Genomic DNA, 13477 nt, shown 5'->3' on the forward strand with positions numbered 1-13477 from the left:
GAATCAGCTTACAAATTTTCCATTGTACCTGGAAGTAGTTCAATAACGAACCACAGCCAATGCTATGGTCATAACGTGCTGGGATAGATGGTGTTTCGAAGCACCTTTCAAATGGAAGTCCACACAGGGCATGCAACAGTAATCTACACAGGCTGTAGTTAACACATTGCTGCAACCAGATCAGTTTTTCTAGGAACAGGCACAATTGGTGCATAACAGCATAAGGTTTACAGATATTTAAGAGATGGGAGCAGGGATTTTCATGAATTCCAAATCAATATTTGTCATCAACTCGCCACTTCTATTTCATTCCTTGAATGCTCTCAGGGATCAGAGCAATGTGATTGTGTAATGTAGTTCTTGGGTGACTTTCTGAAAGGGTGGCTTCTGGCTGGAGTGTAGTACTGGAGGCCACTGCAACTCACAACACAGCAAAAATCATAGCAGCAGAAAAAAAATCCAGCAAAAATGTGCATCATGTTTCGCCAAAAAAATTATGAGAAACTTGGTCCAATAAAGGTTTTGTTTGTTTAATGGAGTTACCCCATTTGTTCCAGCAAGCATATTGTGGTTGGAAATATGCACATTTCCACACTTGCAATGCATACTACAGAACAAAACAAAATACTTTTGAAACTGTGCACAATTTGGAAACATACAGTAAGCAAAATGTGTATGATTTGCAAAATATGCACAAATATGCTTTAGTCAATGGCTTACTCCAAAGGCAAGTGTGCCCAAAATTATGTAAGGCATCAATTTTTGTACATTATGCATAATTAAAATGTACAACGTTCCTTATATATTGTATTTTATGCAATATACATACATGCAATACATTTATTGTATTAAATTGCACAATGTGTGTTTTATTAAAAATGCACGCTCATGTGGAAATGAAAGAAGAACAATCTCAATGAGAACATTACAGATAGAGTCGTCTCTCTCTAGTTTTGCACTGAAAAGGTAAAGGTTTCCCCTTGACTTTATGTCCAGTCATGCCTGACTCTAGGGGCTGGTGCTCATCTCTGTTTCCTAGCCGAGGGAGCTTGCATTTGTCCGCAGACAGTCTCCATGGTCATGTGGCCGGCATGATTAACACCGAAGTGCATGGAACGCTGTTACCTGCCCAGCGAAGTGGTACCTTTTTATCTACTTGCATTTGCATGCTTTCGAACTGCAAGGTTGGCAGGAGCTGGGACGGAGCAATGGGAACTCACCCCGTTGTGCAGATTCAAACCAGCAACATTTTGATCCACCAGCCCAGCATCACAGTGGTGAAAACCACTGCGCAATCAAAAGAAGGAGCAAAAAATAAAGAACCAAAACTACACAGTAGGTTAACTTTTGGCTGGTTCTACTTTCGACTGCCTGCCATTCACACTAACTGGCAGTTACTGCCTTTTATCTTCCTTTCAAGCTGAAGCTCAAAGATTCTGACTGCATGCTAAAATATCGTCATGTTAGAATATGACTGTCATGGTAAAATGCATAAACATCCTCATTTAGCAAAGAAAACCATAGTATGCACAATTAAAAACCTACTTCAAGCCTAATAGCTTGGCCATGGCAACCTTAATATCTCTATTCCTCAAGCTATAGATCACAGGATTTATCATGGGTGGAACCACAGAATATATGACAGCAAACACCATGTTCGTGTGTGAGGAGACATTAGGTATAGGTCTCAGGTAGACAAGGGTTCCAGTGAAAAGGAGCATGGAGAAAACAATGAGATGTGGAAGACAGGTAGAGAAAGCCTTTTGTCTGCCTTGTGATGAGGGAATTTTCAGCACCGTAGCAAGAATTTTTATATATGTTGCTACTATGAAGATAAAGCAGCCAAATGCTGCACTGACACTTAAAACAAGAAAAGCACTTTCCATTTGGTATAACTTAGAGCAAGAGATTTTTAGTAGCTGGGGGAGCTTGCAGAAAAACTGATCAACAATATTGGAGCAGAAACTCATGGCGAAGGTGCAGCTGGTGTGGAGGACAGCATAGAGAATGCCACTTAGCCATGCACTCGCTGCCATCTGAATGCAGGTGCCCCTGTTCATTATGGCTTCATATCGTAGTGGATTACAGATGGAAATGTACCGGTCATGTGCCATGATGGTGAGGAGAGTGTAATCTGATGCTGCAAAGAGCAGAAAAAGATAAACTTGAGTAATGCATCCAAAATAAGAAATCAGCCTGGTATTCATGAGGGAATTTGCCATGGATTTAGGTATAGTGACAGAGACAGAGCCAAGATCTGTCACAGCTAAGTTCATCAAGAAAAAGTACATAGGGGTGTGAAGGCGACGGTCGAGTGCAATTGCCAAGATGATCAGAAGATTTCCTGCGACTGCAGCCAAAAAAAAACACAGGAACAAAATGAACTGAGCAATCTGTAGTTCTCGGGCATTAGAGAACTCCAGCAGTAGAAACTCTGCCATAGAAGTTTGATTGAATGTTTTCCCTCTCTCCATGTTAAATTTCAGGAAACTCTCTGGAAGCATCAAAGAACAAAACAGTTTAATTATTGTCATGGTCAAAAGAAGAGGCCAGGGCAACTTCATTTATATTGTTTTATTGGATTCTATTTATTTATGGTTGTGAGCCGCCCCGAGGCTTCGGCGAATGGGGCGGCATAGAAGTCCCCTAAATAAATAAATAAAAAATAAAAAGAGTTAACCTGGGATAAGGATGGATTTTCTAGTTCATGCCAGTTTCTCATGTGATCTGTCTCATTTGAATTCACATTGAAAATGTGCACACATTCACATATGATGAACATCATATATGCATTTTTATGCAGAAAATCACAGCACAACAAAATCCAAGGGATAACTGCAGTCCAATATGCATATATATCTGAAAAATGGGAAATAGATCAATTTCCTTAAAATGTGAAACAAACAGAATCTGGTACTGCTATAAATTCCTCTAGGATGCAATCCAGTGCCAACAGCTTCAATGCATGGAAGCTTCCAAACTTGAAGACTTATGTCCATCCAGTTCATGAAGTGAGGTGCAGAGATGATCTTCACTGCTATTGAACCTCATGCCCTGGATTTCCTCTAGGCGGCTGTTTTCAGCCATTTGGAGGAAGCAGCAGGGAGGACAAGGGAGGGCACTGCTTCATCCAAAGAACTGAGAGTGTTTATGGTGTAAGCTGCCACCTCCTTTCTCCTCCCCTCATTGTCCCCAGCACAACCCTTTTCCTCTTCTGCAAGGTCAATACTCAAGCTTGCAAGGCTGTTGTTTAATACTTAAGCATTTCTCACCTTTACTAGAACATTAGCTAAACCAAAGAAATCATCCTAATTATTTTGAAAATTAAATGGATGCTCTCCATTTTAAACAGTATCCGGTTGAATATGATTAATTCTGACTCTAATATAGGTTGTGAACTTTTTCCATACATTTTCCTAAAGATCAGTTATGTTAGAATGTTAACGTCTCTCCACATTTTCCATATTTTGTCACAGCCAACTTTAGCTGTATTAGATCATGTAGCTATTAAGTGTACTAGGTAATAGCAGGAATCGGAAAAATAGTAAGGGAAGTGGTAGTTTGTTTATTTTTAGATTTAGATTCTTCCAGCATAAAGAAACAAGGAATAAATACATACATAAAATAAAGAATACAGCTGCTTCTTAACAGAGATAGTACTTATTTTCTCTCTTTTTTTCCAGAAAAGAGGGGGTCTATTCACTGCTTGGAGATTTTCATTATGATTTTTCATAACAGCAGATTATATTTATTATCTTTCCAAAGAAACAGTTTGATTAGATATTGTTGCATAATTGCCAGAGTTCCACATCCACCCTCAATAATAAACACTTTGGCTTTTTTCCAGCTTTTAGCTATTGTCCTGCATATTGCTGACTGCGTAAACTTGATTAATCTCTTAGATGCTACTTCTTCATGTTGTTCTTGCATAATGTCAAGGCAGCCACTTCAACTATCCCTCACATAGCTAGTTTAAAAAGTGATGCTTAGCGTTTCTTGCTCCAGAATTGTGAATTATACCATCAGCACTACATAGGAATATATTAATCTTGCTGCGCGTTTTTCTCAACATCACAAGCGTTTTTCTCATCATCACCATTTTTAAAAATCATTTTCCAAGCATATTTATGTTGAGTAAATATTTTATACATTATAAAATATACGTGTAATAACCCAGTAAGTTAAATCAGCTTCAAGCTAGAACTTTGATCCAGGGTCTTCTCCACTCATGTATATGTCATATTCATACCTGAGTATCACTCATTCTCTGTTCTACATAATAGAATGGGATGAGGAAAGGAGGGGAAAAAAATAACGATAACAAATGGCCATGCAGGAAAAAAGGGGGTGGAAGAGAACACTGAAATGAATTACTTACCTTTTTCATTTGAAGAATTCTTGACACTTGTAACAACAATTTTTTTCTCTCTCTCTACTTGCTCAAAAAACCCATAATGGCAAAAATTGCTACAGTAATTTCACTCTTTCTTGTGAGCCGGCAGAGAAGTGTGCAATTGATTCCTGAAAAAGCTGGCAAATGAAAATTTATTGGTGTCTTAATGAGGCATCTTATTATCAAGAGTCTAACAAAGCTGCTAGCAGGGGGAAAAGTCATCCTCTAAGGCTTAATTGCATTGCTTCATCTTTTCTGAAGAGCCTAAACTTATAGTGTGTAACAAATGAGATGAACTTTGATAAAAGTATTACTCATGGGGAGACATTACTGTCATCAGCTTAGGTTCTTGTTCTTTTTCACTTGATTCAGTGAATTAAAAAAAAATCTGATGTGGTAATTCAGCACAGCATTGCTAGTCATGCATTTCTCACACACTGATTCTGTACATATCTACTCAGCCTGAAATCCCACAGTGTTTAAGTTAAGCATGTATGGAATTGCATCTTTAGAATATTTTGGAAATTATAACTGCCCTCTGTCTATCATAAAATATTACATATCAACTTCCTCCAAATTTCATCACTTAGAAAATAGCTCTAGTACAGTGGTGTACAACCCACAGATTTGGAGATTACACTGAGGCCCAGTGTCAGATTTTGGAAGATTAGCAGTGCTGGTGCCTCCTCCTCCTCATCTTCCTCATCATTGCTACCATCTGCTTAGTTGAAGACAGATGTGAAGGGACCAAATGAGCAATAGCATGCACTGCTTCTCTTTCACATTGCCACTATTGTATGAACAAAGGTGAAAGAAGGTAAAAGAACAGGCTGCAAGGATGAAGTAAGGAATAAATCCAGCCTGTCAACAGGCTTCCTTCTGGAGTGTGTACCGTTGAGAGGTGTCTGACTATGCTGAGCCTTAATTCAGGCCCTGTCTGCATGTTCCTTCAAAACTTGAATGGAACCCCTCATAGATTCTTTGCTCCAACCCAATTCACTCATGCCAATTTCTGTCTCCTTTATTTTGGTGGTGGTGGGGATTGCTTTTTGCTGTTAATTCAGATAAGAACATTTTGTGGAATTCTAATCAATTCAGTTCTGTGTTCCTGTACCTTGCTTTTGAGGTGGCCAAGAAATGAGAGTGAGTATCCCATTTTTCATTATATAATCACTTCTCTAGAAACCCATGACCTCATCAGCTTCCTCCCCTTCTATTAAAGTCTATGAAAAGACATCATAAGACAATTCTTACCATGCAGCTATTTTAGAGAAGGAAGTACAGGCAGCCTGGGAAGCTGCAGAACAATGGGCAGATGAGATGGAGAGAAGGGCTTTGGAAAGGGCTGCCAGCAGCTGTCAAATGGGGATGACAAAAATGTGCACAATCTCAAAAGAAAAAAAAAAAGTTTCAATTGCAAAAAAACCTGTGTGGAGTTGAAAGTAGAGGGGAGGGGAGCATTCCAGAGTTTGTTTGGGAACTTGTGGGGCAGCTGACCCTGTTTCTTACGGAGCACCTTGCCAGTCACTGAACTTTACCCATGGTGGAATTGATTGTCCAGGTTTGGATGACATGACAACCACCATCGGTAAAATGTACTCTACAAGACCCCATTGGTTTTTGAGGTGGTTCATTTGGCCAAAAAAAAAAAAAAAAAGAGCCATGTTTGGGTGACATGACAACAAACTACATTTCACTGCCATTGCTGGATCTCCTGGTCATGTGAACCAAGTCATTATTTCTCTGTCACAAACATAGTAATTCTCCTCTTCCACCAAAATAGTAGTCTGTCACTCACAGTTTTTGTTCTTTTAGTCATATACTGTAGTTGCTGAACTGTTTACAGTCAAGTTATATGCATACTTAACTCCAAATTAATTCCTACTACACTTTAAAGTATACACATTCTTCTTTTATCGAGTACTGTGTATTTGTGAGCTTTTATCAAAGACTTACTTTTTCTGCACATTGTTCAAAGGTGCACAAGCTGCCAATGTGTGTGAGTAGTCTGTGAGACACATTGCAAGCTTGGAAATGTATGGATTTTAACTGAATTTTGTATTCAAACCATGTTCAGTCCAGAAAGCACAGACTGGGCAGAAAAGATAAGACAAGAGAAGGCATTATTATATATATCTGCACTAAAACAATGCCAGGAAGTCATTCTTGACACTTAGGACCCCTACGGTATGGAATTGGCTTCTATGGGAGGTGGTTGAAGTCCCAACAGTGAGGCTGTTTAAGGATAGGCTGGACATGCACATGGTAGGCATGTCATGAGTGGAGCCTGTTGGAGCCAGTTGTCAGACTAGATGGCCCAGGAGACTCCTTCTGTCTCACTCTTTTTCTATGTTTCTTTGAGCATTGTTTGCAGTAAAGTTGGACAAACTGCTTCTTTAACAGGACACTTGTTGCCTGATGCAGAGAAAAGAAGATGCTCTTCCTTTCCTTGGCGAGGTTCCTACTACTCATGTCAACAACAAGAAGGAAAAAGGAAGGGACTCAGGGCAGAGATGGCCTTTGAGGCACCAGCTGATCGCACAACAAACATTCTATGCCCTGGAGCCTGCTTAGCTTCCTGTTCTTTCCTGCCCACAAATGCCATTCACCCCCACCAGCCATTCCAGCAGAGTGACTGGGGGAATGGGCTTCTTGGGCAAGTGCAAAAGGGCTTCCTCCTGTGTGACTTCCAAACTGTGCAATATGCTCTCCCTGAACCTATGGTTTCCCCACACTCTCTTGGCCTTTCACTGTATGATTTTAAAATGTGTCCCTGTGTGTTATAAATGTGTCTTAATGTTTATACTGTTTTAATATGCTTGTTTTTGTTGTGGCAAGTCTGTTATTTAATGTGCAAGTCTGATGGTATGGTATTTTCTTTCCAAAAGGGTAGATATGGGATATAAGAATGTTAATAATTTAATAAAATCAAAGAAATCATAGAACCATGAAGCCAACTGAATCCAATGCTTTGACTTCACTCTATGTTAATGTAAAGAGTAGCAGAAATAACCCCTTTGCCAAGATAAGTGGACTTCAGGTCTTAGCTTTCATCCTACAACAAAAATAAAGGAACTGAACATAAAGGAACTTTTCTGAAATAAAGTAACTTTTCTGCCCAATTTTGAGACCACCAAAATTACTGGAATGGTCATGCAAAAATGTTCGTAATTCAACAACTCTTCTTTCTTTTTATAATTGACATGGGTTTTTTAAAGCTTCTTTCATTAATGTGCTGCAAGAGATAGTAACAGAACATTAGCCTCAAAAATATTCCATTCATTTACTTCAACTTTAAATGATGTTATAATATACATGCAATTTACACATCATTTGTAAATGATAGACTCCAATGGCCAAGTCTCCAGAAATATAATAGGAGTTTTGTGTTGGATTCCTGAGACCAGTCCTCCAGTGGTGTAATGCAAGATAACTTGGCCATGGTAATGGATTGGATGAGGATGAATAAAGATTGAGTCATTTAACACAGAGGCACACTTTGGTGCTGGCCCATTGACCTGGAATTTTGGTCTTTCAGTTGGTTTTGGAAGGGGTTGACCTGTTTCTAAAAGATCAAGGTTTGCTGTGTGGGTGTGTTTATTGACCAACTATTGTCACTGGATTTCCAAGTCATCAGCATGACAACAAAGATATTTTATGAGCTTTGACTGATAAGCCAGCTACAATCTTATCTGGATACTAGATATTATGATGTTAGCATTCACCTTTCTGTGTTGTTCCAGAGGAGGCATAAGTTTTAGGAATCAATGGAAGAAATGAAAAACCAATCCTCTCTCTCTGAATTTCTTCTCCTTGAATTCTCAGCAATCCGGGAACTGCAGATTCTGCACTTCTTTTCGTTCTTGGTATTGTACCTAGCAATTGTATCAGGGAACCTTCTCATCATCTCTGCTGTAGTTTTTGACCATCACCTGCACACTCCTATGTACTTCTTTCTGATGAACCTGGCCATGCAGAACATAGGCTCTGTTTCAGTCATTATTCCCAAATCAATCATCAATTCACTCATGAATATCAGACATATTTCTTATTCTGGATGTGTTGCTCAAGTTCTTTTGTTTATCTTCGTTGTAACATCTGATGTTGCCTTCCTTACAGTAATGGCTTGTGATCGGTATGTTGCCATTTGCAATCCACTGCATTATGAAGTGATAATGAGCAGAAGAACCTGCGACCGCATGGCTGCCAGAGCATGGATCAGCACCTTTCTCTATGCAGTGTTGCACACTTGTGGAACCTTTGCCATCCCTTTCTGCTCCAACGTTATTGATCAGTTCTTCTGTGAAGTCCCTCAGTTACTCAAGCTTGCCTGCTCTGATTTATACCTTTATGAAAATGGAATTGTTGCATTTGGTGCTATGATTGGGTTTGGCTGCTTTACCTTAATCATGGTAAGCTATGCAAAGATTTTCAGTGCTGTTAGGAAAATCCCTACAGTACAGGGAAGGAAGAAGGCTTTCTCCACTTGCCTACCCCACCTCATTGTCCTTTTCTTATTTATATTTACTGCATGGCCTCCTTATCTAAAGCCTTCCCCTAACATGCCCTCATATATAAATTTAGCCATTACTATGTTATATTCTGTGGTCCCACCCTTAATAAACCCAGTAATCTACAGCATGAGAAACAAAGAGATGAAAAATGCTTTGTCAAAGTTATTAGGTCTGAAGTAGCCATCTTTGCATTTGCCAGTCTTGTTCTGTACAGACTGAATTCCCTGCCTTTTCCATTATTATAGGTTCATTAAGGAAACACACCAATGTCATTTACAACTTATAGATATGTGTAGCTATGGAGGTACAACCTTCTCTCATTCCCTTAGCTCACTTGCATGATTCAAACTTAACTTGTCAGATACCATGACCTGATCATAATTTATCTTTATTTTGAAAATTATTCCCCATGTTTCAATTGACCACCTCTCAAGGTGGCCTTTAGCAGGTTGAATAATGCAACATTGTAAGTTTTATAATCACAAATACACAGAGACACTATCCAGCAACCCTTATACTTCTGGATGATGGACACACTACCCAGATAAATGGGCAGATGTTTTAGCCTGCAGTTAGCAGGGAAAAAACAACAACTCTCAAATGCTGTTTTTCCCCCTCCAGCTGATAGATCTCATCTAGACTGTTCTATTCCTCAAAGTTATATTTATTATTTTAGGAGACAGAGAGTTAAAGCTCTCACCATCCCAGATCATTACTGAGAATTTTCTTCTCAGAAACTTTGCAGCCACCACTGCTTTAATCTTTCCTGTTTGAATTTAAATTTCATGCTTTTCCTACATATGTTTTTCCAACATGACTGGAAGGGAAGTAAGGAGCAGAACCAGGCTTGGACATCATTTTTTCATTGAAGAGGAGAAAGAACTTTTGATCAACAGTGGACAATTGAGAGCTATGAGTTTATTAATACTGATGTTGTTCAGTTATTCAGCTCATCAAGGAGAGGGTGGCTTTTGTGCTACCAAGACATTTGTGCATGGTTCCATGTATCATTTGCTCCTCCAGTGGGAATCATGCACTACTTACTCCTGTCTCCTTCCTTGGAAGAGGAGGAAGAATGGCAACCAGAAGATAGCCTCCTTTGGCTCAAATTGATGGGACAGATTATGTTGCTGTGGTTCAGTTGCAAATCATTCCCAACTCTTCATGACCCCATGGACAACATTCCTCCAGGTTCTCCTGTCCTCCATCATCCTCTGGAGTACACAACCCCACACCCACCTATCCAGTGACCCCATGCAGCTACTGTCCCCTTCTCTTTTTGCCTTCAATCGTTCCCAGCATTAGGGTCTTTTCTAATGACTCCTTCTTACTCATTAGGTGCCCAAAGTATGTATTTATGCTTTAGTTTAGTATCTGAACTTCTAACGTACCATCTTTTAAAAAAATGTTTGATTGTTGCTGCCTGCAGACCAACTTGGACCCTGATTTGCACCAACACATGAAAGCGAGTGAAATTGCATCCTTTCACTCACCACACCCTCCATCCATCATTCCAGGAGGCTTCATTGCTGCCTATGTTGCATGTAGAAATAGTATGGTTGAGTAGAAAACCAACAATGTGATTTATATACATATAGGTTTTAATCAGTTGATCAATCGTCATGTGTCTGCAAGGGGATGGATGGGTCAGGTATGATGCACCATTTGAACCTGCACTTCCTCCTTGCCATGCAATGGGCCAGACCTGGGCAGACAACCATTACCTAAATTAGCTTTCTATGATGGTATACACTTAGGGAAGTACTGTTAGACGTTTTTGGCACACCTTTTTTGAAAAGCATTTCATAAAAATCAGTAAATAAATTTCAGAAAGAATGCAACTATCCAATAAAAATATATGCAGCCTGAACAGGAAGGAGAGTACAAAAACTCTGCCTCTTCTCCTTTGTTGGCCAGAACACAGAAAGGTGGGAATACCTTTGCTGAGCAATCCTTTGTTAACCAATTGGACAACTACAATCCATATGCTAATTTGTTCCCCCAATGAAAAAGTTAGAGACTTTTGTTTTGATGCAAAAAGGGAGATCCACACAACTGTCTTCCATAGATGAGGATAATGTGAATGAAGATGTACATCTAGGTGAAGATTTGCACTGATATTATCCAGACTTCAAGGAATGCATCCTGTTATACACATTCTGTGTGAACAGCTGGGCATTTTGAGTAGAGAGCTGGTAGGAACATCCAAAATGCTAATTCTTTTTGAAGAGCAATAAAATAAGCTTTTTTAAATGGCATACCCAAAAGTATTTTGGTTTTCTAAACAAAAGCTGAATCATCAGAGAAAAGTCCTGATGCATCCTGGGATGGGGAGGGGGGAGGCCTCTTACTTATGGCCTCACGATTCAAGCTGCTTTAATTCATCCCACTGGGACTGTGCTCCTATACATGTGAAACACAAGAGAACAGCCCTTTGAAACCAAAGAAGTGAAGACAAGATCAATCCTCTGTGAATACTTCACAGCTCTATGATCTCATTGCTGAAGACATCAACTGTGTGGAGAAAGGGAAAGGTGGGTAATATTGCCATATAGTAAATATTTAAATGTTTGCTTTTATTTCTAGCTAATACATCTCTTTGTAAAAAAAAATTGGTTGGAATTAGCAGGGAATACAATATTGTAATGAAGGCACACATATTATATCAAAACTAAGGAACAATAGAATGGACCAATTTCTTTCTTTATTTTATTTTTATACTGCCCGATAGCCCAAGGCCCTCTGAGCAGTTAATGAAAGTTAAATTTCTGATACTGGTCTGGCTTCAGATTTAGCTGTGCTTAGAGCAGATCTATTGAAATTGGTTGGATTACTCTAAGTATGACTAAGTATGCATCCTGACAAAATTGTCTGTGCTATTTGCATTCAGTATGTGCATTGCTGAAACAAGCCTTGAAAGGGTGATTACTGAGGAGACCCAGTAAGATCAGTGGGGCTATTTTAAATCTAGATTCTTTCCCAAACCATCTACAGCATTTGCTTTTTGTAGGTAGTATGCTTTGCTAAGTTCTCATTATCATTTTCAATATCATAATCACAATTAAACTTTCTTCTGTGCTGAGGTAATTCCTCATATAATACCTATTCTGTGATGTTGTTGTTTTAATGTTGATGGTATCCTTAGGTAAGAGATGGGGAGAAGGACTTTGGGATTGATCCAAGGACTTACCAACTCACTGCCCAAGGTCTCTGCTACAACTTGCTGGTTGATGAAGGGAAATGAGTAAATGATCAAGCATAGCAAAAAGAAGAATGATTACCTTTTCATTCATGTATTTCTTTCCATTTCACATCAAATTCTCCAACATCGGTTCAAAATAATGCTGCAAAAAATGTAACAGAAACTTCATTCTTTCTTTCTTCCAAGCAAGCCATGGTGTGCAGACATGATCCAAAGATGCTGGTAATAAGCATTTGAAAAGCTAGTGAGTGAGATACATTAAGGGCTCTATGGGTCTTATTCTCAAGAGTAGATGAAGCAAAGCTGTTCTTCTGAGCTCTACTTTATGGCTTCACATTTAGCAATGAACTTGAATTGATACTAATTGGTGCCACCTCCCACCCCACAAACTGTAATCCCCAAAGAGGAGAAACTGTATTTGATTATGGGAGCAAAACTTGACTGTTGCTATCTCAGTTATTTAAAACTTTCTTTTTCTTAAATCACATCTTTCAAAAACTTATTTCTACCTCATGCACACAAAACATTGAGGTGTGAACATGCCACATGATCTCACTCAAACATCTACTACACTTTTTTGGCAGTTGCTTTTCCACTTAGCATGCCATCAAATTTATAGAACCCCCCCGCCCCCAAAAAAAGATCAATACATAGAGAATGCTCCAGATATATATATGTGTGTGAGAGAGAGAGAATGAATGAATGAATGAATGAATGAATGAATGGTCTTCAAAAAAGTTTCCACACTTTTATATTTTCATTGGAAACAGTGAGGGTGGGAAGCATCGAAACTGGTCGTGTCTGACTAGTCTGTGTGGCAAGCTGGTTGCCCTTGTAGTTTAGTATAAGAATTGGCTGCGAAACTTATAAATTGCACCGAAAAGGAACAGTGTTCTGTCATATGATTTTTGTGGCCAGAAGGTGTACTGGGAGCACAAATTCATATCCACACATGTGCTCAGTATAGGGATAAATTTATCTCTCATAAAGTTATCTTTGAATGGATTGAAATGTTCAAAATGGCCGAACTAGTGTGACAGATGCAGAGCTTTAAGGGGAAAAAGATTTTCATGTGATCGTGATGTGAAAGCAGCAGTGTATCAGTGACTATGCACTCAACCAAAAACATTTTTTTGCTGGTGGCACTAAAAAGTTGGTACGATGCTGGGGAAAATGCATCACAAAGGAAGGTGACTTAGTAGAAAAGTGATGTAATTTGTTTTTGAAATTCTTAATAGAGTCTTAAAAACTGAGGAAACTTTTTGAAGAACCCTCATGGGTGTGTATAATGGAAACTAGAAATGACTTGAAGTGTGCCACTAAATACTTTTGGCATTGTGACTGGAAAAACCTTAATACTCATCTTTA

At 39.0% G+C, this 13477-nt stretch overlaps 2 protein-coding genes across 2 annotated transcripts; one reads left to right on the forward strand and one right to left on the reverse strand.

The window, feature by feature from the left end:
• Nucleotides 1-1541: 1541 nt before the first annotated feature.
• On the reverse strand, nt 1542-2450 carry LOC123020146 (olfactory receptor 14A16-like). The gene has a single exon (XM_044423572.1). It carries the CDS (start codon nt 2439-2441, stop codon nt 1542-1544), a length of 900 nt encoding a protein of 299 aa, XP_044279507.1. The 5' UTR covers nt 2442-2450.
• Nucleotides 2451-8169: 5719 nt separating this feature from the next.
• Nucleotides 8170-9087, forward strand: LOC123020144 (olfactory receptor 14A16-like). Its single transcript, XM_044423571.1, has one exon. It carries the CDS (start codon nt 8170-8172, stop codon nt 9085-9087), a length of 918 nt encoding a protein of 305 aa, XP_044279506.1.
• Nucleotides 9088-13477: the final 4390 nt, after the last annotated feature.

The sequence above is a fragment of the Varanus komodoensis genome, unplaced genomic scaffold (genome assembly GCF_004798865.1).
Source record: "Varanus komodoensis strain SLA01 unplaced genomic scaffold, ASM479886v1 scaffold142, whole genome shotgun sequence".
NCBI lineage: Eukaryota > Metazoa > Chordata > Lepidosauria > Squamata > Varanidae > Varanus > Varanus komodoensis.

What these genes read in the sequence shown, in the direction of transcription:
- LOC123020146 (XM_044423572.1), bottom strand. Translation starts at nt 2,441, where the DNA reads ATGGCAGAGTTTCTACTGCTGGAGTTCTCTAATGCCCGAGAACTACAG.
- LOC123020144 (XM_044423571.1), top strand. Translation starts at nt 8,170, where the DNA reads ATGAAAAACCAATCCTCTCTCTCTGAATTTCTTCTCCTTGAATTCTCA.